General features: G+C 42.0%; 1 protein-coding gene across 1 annotated transcript; it reads right to left on the reverse strand.

The window, feature by feature from the left end:
* Positions 1-365: 365 nt before the first annotated feature.
* On the reverse strand, positions 366-7,141 carry LOC110519734 (protein ANKUB1-like). The gene is made up of 5 exons (XM_090182725.1): positions 7,073-7,141; positions 4,923-5,066; positions 1,706-1,935; positions 794-1,091; positions 366-467 (listed from the first exon to the last, which is right to left on the reverse strand). The coding sequence occupies exons 1-5, from the start codon at positions 7,139-7,141 to the stop codon at positions 366-368; spliced, it is 843 nt and encodes a 280-aa protein (XP_090038851.1).
* Positions 7,142-7,891: the final 750 nt, after the last annotated feature.

A 7,891-nucleotide genomic window follows, 5' to 3' on the forward strand; every position in this document is an offset into this window, starting at 1 on the left:
TTTGATTTGATTTGATTTGACTATATACCTTCGAAGCATGATGGTTGGCTCATGATTTGTTTGTACTGAAATCTATTCAGGGAGGATAAGGGTATATCATAGGCAGTGATGTAGTGGTAAAACCATTGACTGGTAAATGCTGATTGCCGTTCAGGATTAAAGAAGTAACGCTCCCTCTACTTTCAATGCATCTTCCACAAAAGGTGGGTAAATGCTTGAACAAAATAAAATAAAAAGTGTGTAAACAGCTTTTACATGTGTTCCCCCCCCCCACCACCACTGATTATAGGAGGCTTCTTCTGACAGTATTCACACCTTTCATAAGAAACCTCCAGAGAAATATTCATATTCACCGTAGCTGTCATTTAAACTTGGACTAACCTGGCCAAGGCCAAACAGTATATGGCGTTTTCTCTGGGTGTGCGGTCGCAGTGGGGAGAAAAGGCCTCCAGTGAGGTGGTGAGTATCTGGGCGGAATTTGGCGAGGCAAACACAGGTCTGAGATTGGTGTCTCTGGAAATGGGCGGGAGCGGGACTCTGCTCCTCCATTGGTTGCTGTTCTGATCCCCACTCTCATCCTCCTCACATCCCTTCCCATCCCCTCTTCTCTCTTTCATCCCTCGTGGCCACAGGGTGTAACTTCGGTAGTTGAAGAGGTTTATCCTGGGATGCCAGGGCGCGGAGCGGGCAGGATACATGAGATGGGCAGTTGATGGGGGTCAAACGTCGAGAGGCTTTGGACATCACCCTGATACCTTTATCTGGAGGTATGTCCGCATGGGCAGGGCCATACCTGGGAGGACCACCACAGAGCACAGCTTGGTGGCCAGGTGACGCACACACTTCCCCGACAGGCAAGGGTCAGAACGCTGATGGCGAAAAAGAGTTTGAGGATGGTGAGCTGGCCGCGCTCGATGGAGGCAACAGCGGGACACTTGGCGACGTCGGGGTGGGCCGTCTGGTGGCACCACTCACGGTAAGGGTGAACCCCCACCGGCTCAATGACACGCACCCCCCTCTCCAGCAGCCAGCCGGCCAGGTCCAAGTGGCCCAGAGAAGCAGCGATGTAGAGTGCCACCCGGAGCTGGAACCTGGAATAATACAGAATCAATGTATTTATAACACGTTTCAAGTTTTTTTTGTCAAGTTCACAAGATACAGTGGGTTATAAAACAGTACAGTAAAATGCTTTCTTGCAAGCTCTTTCCCACAATGCAGTTTTAAATATCAGGGTAAGAGAAAAATTGTATGAAGGAAAAAAACACGAGAATATAAGCTATATACAGGGTCAGTACTATCATTATAAGCTATCATACTATCATTGTAAGCTAAATACAAGGTCAGTACTATCATTGTAAGCTATATACAGGGTCAGTACTATCATTGTAAGCTATATAAAGGTTCAGTACCATCACTGTTGATAGTAAGTCTATCATACAGTTCAGTGTGTAGATGTGTATTCTGATCTCATCACAGGTCTCTCCCTAGACAGGTGTCGTTGGACGGTCAGTCTGTGTCCAAGGAAGCAGCCTCTGAGGAACTCCGCCCACCCATCCCAGGTGTCCAACCGTAGAGTAGCCCCTGGGAGACAGAGACACATGCAGGTTGTCCTCCTGGTTTCCATGAACCAAGAATGTGTTCCATACAGTCCATTTGTCTCTATGTTACATCCATAAGGTGTTGAGCCAGAGGACCATTGATCTACTGCACAAGGAAGGCCATACCCAGGTCAATGGCGTAGTCGTGCAGCCGGTTGCAGTCGTAGAGTTGCAGGCCGGTGGGAGAGCTCAGTCTGAAGGAGCTGACGGGAAGCCCACACTGCTGGGACACCAGGGTCATGAGCCTGGCCACAGACGTACTCAGGAGAAACACAGTGCCCAAGACTGAGAGGGTCTCCCCCGTCACGGCACTGAACACACGCACCACCGGCTCCCGCTGAAGTATAAGACCATGGACATTCAGTAAATTCACTTGTTTTACATAAATACCTATGTTGTGTTTATACACCGAGTAAACAAAACATTATGAACACCTGTTCTTTCCATGACAAAGACTGACCAGGTGAATCCAGGTGAAAGCTATGATCCCTTAATGATGTCACTTGTTAAATCCACTTCAGTGTAGATGAAGGGGAGCAGACAGGTTAAAGAATAATTTTTAAGCCTTGAGACAATTGAGGCATAGATTGTGTATGTGTGCCATTCAGAGGGTGAATGGGCAAGACAAAATATTTAAGTGCCTTTGAACGGGGTAGTAGTTGCCAGGTGCACCGGTTTGTGTCAAGACCTGCAATGCTGCTGGGGTTTTTCACACTCAACAGTTTCCTGTGTGTATCATGAATGGTCCACCACCCAAAGAACATCCAGCCAACTCGGCACAACTGTTCGAAGCATTGGAGTCAACATGGGCCAGCATCCCTGGGGAACGCTTTCAAACACCTTGTAGAGTCCATGCCCCAACAAATTGAGGCTGTTCTGATGGCAGAAGGCGGGGTGCAACTCAATATTAGGAAGGTGTTTCTAATGTTTGGTACACTCAGTATATATAAGTTAGGAGTCATATAATTACAGGGGTAAGATGAAGTGGCTCCTTTGCACTAATCTTAGGTCTGGTTTGTGTTTTTACTGCTAATGGTAAAGGTTAGGATTTGGTGAGAGTAAACTGATCCTAGATCTGTGCCCAAGGGCAATTTCTATCCAGAGACAAATCAAAGGTCCATGCTATTTAAATTTATAATCTACCACCATCTCGTGGCTCAAACTTGTAACAACATTTTCTAATTAATGTGCTGTACTGAGTTTTGTTCTATCACATCGAACACTAATCTGGGTGCAGATTAAATTGAACACTAATCTGGGTGAAAATGAAATTGAACACTAATCTGGGTGCAGATTAAATTGAACACTAATCTGGGTGAAAATGAAATTGAACACTAATCTGGGTGAAAATTAAATTGAACACTAATCTGGGTGAAAATGAAATTGAACACTAATCTGGGTGAAAATGAAATTGAACACTAATCTGGGTGAAAATTAAATTGAACACTAATCTGGGTGAAAATTAAATTGAACACTAATCTGGGTGAAAATTAAATTGAACACTAATCTGGGTGAAAATTAAATTGAACACTAATCTGGGTGAAAATTAAATTGAACACTAATCTGGGTGAAAATTTAATTGAACACTAATCTGGGTGAAAATTTAATTGAACACTAATCTGGGTGAAAATTAAATTGAACACTAATCTGGGTGAAAATTAAATTGAACACTAATCTGGGTGCAGATTAAATTGAACACTAATCTGGGTGTAAATTAAATTGAACACTAATCTGGGTGAAAATTAAATTGAACACTAATCTGGGTGCAGATTAAATTGAACACTAATCTGGGTGCAGATTAAATTGAACACTAATCTGGGTGTAAATTAAATTGAACACTAATCTGGGTGAAAATTAAATTGAAGACTAATCTGGGTGCAGATTAAATTGTTAACAGAAATATTATGAATATGTATTTCAATGAACCCAAAGGGCCTCTTCTTCTCCTACTATACGGCCTGCTGTGCTCTGTAGTCTGCTGTACTCTGCTGTGCTCTACTGTACTCTGCTGTACTCTGCTGTACTCTGCTGTAGTCTGCTGTGCTCTACTGTAGTCTGCTGTGCTCTACTGTACTATACTGTGCTCTGCTGTACTCTGCTGTACTATACACCACTGGGTAAACAGACTCTTCAGATACTGTTAGCGAACACCAGACTGAGGTCGAGGCGATTACATGGGGAAAAGGTTTATGACTGTAAGGGTGTTTGGTACAAAGGCAACACTACATCGGGCCACATTTCAGCTCTATCCCAGGTCAACCATACAATACTATAGATTTCCACTCTAGTCAACCAGCAAGAAGGAGAGACAGACAGAAGGTCTGGCTTTGACTATGTCAATGATGGAATGTGTAAGTAAGGAGTAAGGAACACAAATAAACATTATTCTGATGGTTACATTTGTACTTAGATACATAACCACTCTCCTCTGTTAGCAAATCTTCCACAGAACTTTGTGGAACAGAGTGAGTTCTGTCCCTGTCTGGCTCTGGACATGTACCCAGGGAGCTCTGTACAACAACACTTCACACTCACAAAGCAGTGTCCTTACTAACCAATCACTACCATAACCATGGTCTTGGTTGAGCAAGGGCAATATTACTTTAAGTCTCAAGCAGGGTGACCTCAACATACTATATATCACCATACTATATACCACCACACTATACAGTGGGGCAAAAAAGTATTTAGTCAGCCACCAATTGTGCAAGTTCTCCTACTTAAAAAGATGAGAGAGGCCTGTAATTTTCATCATAGGTACACTTCAACTATGACAGACAAAATTAGAAAAAAAAATCCAGAAAAATCACATTGTAGGATTTTTAATGAATTTATTTGCAAATTATGGTGGAAAATAAGTATTTGGTCACCTACAACTATTTTATTTTACCTTTCGGCAAGTCAGTTAAGAACAAATTCTTATTTTCAATGACGGCCAAGGAACAGTGGGCCTGTTCAGGGGCAGAACGACAGAACGACCTTGTCTGTTCAGGGATTTGAACTTGCAACCTTCCGGTTACTAGTCCACCGCTCTAACCACTAGGCTACCCTGCCGCCCCATATAACCATACTATATAATCATACTATATAACCATACTATATATTACCACACTCTATATCACCATAATATATATAATCATACTATATAATCATACTATATAACCATACTATTTAACCATACTATATAACCATACTATATATTACCACACTATATCTGAAACACTTTATGTTAATGATAGTATGAAGCTGTTTCAAGCAATAGCCAGCTCACTTTGATATGCATTTTCAAGCACGGGTAGAAACAGCTAGGTGTTCGGCTGGTACCTTCAGCAGGCAGCAGATGGCACTGCTAGGGGTGATGCCAACGTCTGTCAGGACCCAGCTGTCCCGAAGGATGGCACCAGCATAGCTCAGCTCCAGGAAGTGCCTCACCTGCTTGTCGTCTGACAGTTGCACGTGGAAGTAATCCTGCCAGAGGAAGAAAATTGGAAACACAAGGAGCCGTAATTGAGTGTCCCATACAATAAGAATGAGAGGGCTCAACACTGATGGAGCCGTAATGGAGGGTGTCCCACACAGACACCCATTATGGAAGGTGTTCCACCCAGACAGATGTCAATGTTTACCATACAATAATTGTAAGTGTCCAATTGTGTACAATTAAGAAAATAGGCCCAAGGAGGTGTGGTATATGGCCAATATACCACGGCCAAGGGCTGTTCTTAGGCACAACGCAACGCGGAGGTATATTGGCCATATACCACAAACCCCCAAGGTGACTTCTTTTTTCTTCTTCTCCAATTTAGTGGTATCCAATTGGTAGTTACAGTCTTGTCCCATTGCTACAACTCCCATATGGACTTGGGTGCACACATATAGAAGGTGCACACATGGGGAACATTTTTAGTAGCCTAGGGTCCGGGAAAGTGTTGGCCTTTTTAAAACCGCATTTCGTGCAATTCTACATCCTTTTACATGACTGGAGACTTTGGCATTATCTTTTTTTAATCCGCACAAATGATCGAAATGGCAGGCTACTTTGACACTGACAAACTTAGTATCTGAGATCAATAAAAACGACCTTGTCTTGAATCCATCAATAGCCTATAGGCCTAGGTTTGTGGAGAAACATATAGTAGGCTACAATATGAGGAGGAAATTAGTCCTAAAAATGCTTTCCAGTTTCACTGACTCACCCAATGATGCGCAGCTCACTCGCTGGAGATTGTCGATGCGCTCGTGTCAAAAGCCTATCTCTCCCTCTCTCTGTTTTGTAAAACAATGTTTGGGAGTTGATCAAATATTTTGGTAGTCTACAGCATAGTCTTATCTTTTCAGCAAGAGTCATTGCTTTTCAACCTGTGTTTTCCCTCGATTGTATTTGAAATATTGCAAAAGGCCTGTTTTGTCTGCCTGCTGTTTTTTCACTGACAGATTTGCCTCGCGTTCCCGACTGTAGGCTATTCTTTGTTATTGGGCTACAATCCGCAGCTAGGCTATTTAAAAAAGAAGCTATTGGTCCTCTGTAGCTAAATTATAGGGTTTCTCATGACGTATTAGGCTATTCTGAATGATTTAATTTATTTCTGAACAGACAGCAGTATTTCCTTAACTTGACTCAGTAAATTGCTAGCTAGTACTGGCGGGAATTCTCTACAACAAAATGCACAACAAATATTCTCCAAAAACCGCTGCATCTTATGTGTGATGTTCGAATAACATTTACAAACAATTTGATATAAATTTAACATTTAAATCACCTGAAAGTATAAAAATCACTTTTGATGTACAGTGCTTTGCAACCAACAACTTACCGCTGGTTTGGTGCTTGTTCACTGGGACGATTTTAACTGGAACATCACCCCTCGTAAGCAGCTATTCAAACCAGCCAATAAGATGCCACGTTGAGTAGGTGAAGGCAAGACAAACTCAAACCAAAAACCCATTGGCTTAACAATAAAGTGGCAAGGGGAATCACCAATATAACCCTGTTACAGAGGCAACTCGAATGAACATTGATCGCTTTTATTATAATTGTTAAATAGCAAAAAGTGAAAATGATTTTTCATGGCACGAGAGGTACCGGATTCGGCCAAATAGGTTCCGGAACAAAACAGTCCAGAACGGAACGGTGCCGGATCCTGTTCTGGCATGATCCTGCTCAAATTAAGCACTGATTTGAAGTACCTAGGCCTCTACCTGCTGAGTATAAAGATTATTAAACTAGATTCAGTGGGCTTGTCATTCACAGTACTGATGAAAAATCAAGTACAGTTGATCTAAATGTGGATATACGAGGACATCTAGTGGTCACCGGATTTTTTAAAAATCCATGCAAGCTATCTTTGCACTAGCATGCGATGCCATATATTTGACACAGGTATTTATTTTTCAACATGTATTGTCATTGACTGGAACAAAATATAATTGTATGAGCTATGCCTCTGTGTCCCGGCGTTGTTGCACCCCTCTACTATCTGGCTTGGTGGGGCGATCTCGTTCTGCATGCCTGCTTCACTGAGATACAAAGTGTCGTCATGCATTTGTGCATGCACGCTGTTAACGGTCATACCCGTCTTGCTAGCTAATTTAGCTAGCTCATCAACCAGTATTTTATTCGCTTTTTCTACATGAAGACAGTGGTTAGATTCTGCCATTGGGACTGCTCTGATGTTTCCATTCTCTCCTGGTTATGACCATAGAGCCTTGTCCCAGTCTCTAGACCTGCCTGTCTGTGTGATGGATGACCACCTAACCTCTGAAGCTGTCAATGAGATGGTAAGTTGACCTTGTCATTTCATATTACAACATTAATCCAATAAAATGTTATAGTGATGCTATCATTGGCAATGTTGACGTACCACAACCATCTCTGTTGTGTTGCAGTTGTTTAATTGGCCCAACGTTGCCAATGCTCCTCCACTCTTTAACAGTTAATAATTATTTCAGTATGATATTTGTTGTTTATTAAGTTTGATTATTTGCAATATAATTACATCTCTACCAGGAGCAGAGCAATTGTACCAGGAGCAGAGCAACCTCAGTGATGGAAACCACAGAAGAGGGAAAGCTCAACAATGTGGAACATCTGACACTTATGGACTTCCTTCAAAACCTAACTGAGAAGTATGTTCTGTTTTCTTTGGTACTATCACACCTTCAAGAAAATAGGATCAAATTAGAAACTGATCAATCTGAAAAAAATGTTCAGTGCTAGAAAAGTTGTCACATTGCAATTTTGCCAAAACAACTGACACAAAGCAGGTATAACTTCACGATCAGGCAAATAATTA

The sequence above is a fragment of the Oncorhynchus mykiss genome, chromosome 1 (genome assembly GCF_057628025.1).
Source record: "Oncorhynchus mykiss isolate SJ-2025 chromosome 1, ASM5762802v1, whole genome shotgun sequence".
Taxonomy (NCBI): Eukaryota; Metazoa; Chordata; class Actinopteri; order Salmoniformes; family Salmonidae; genus Oncorhynchus; species Oncorhynchus mykiss.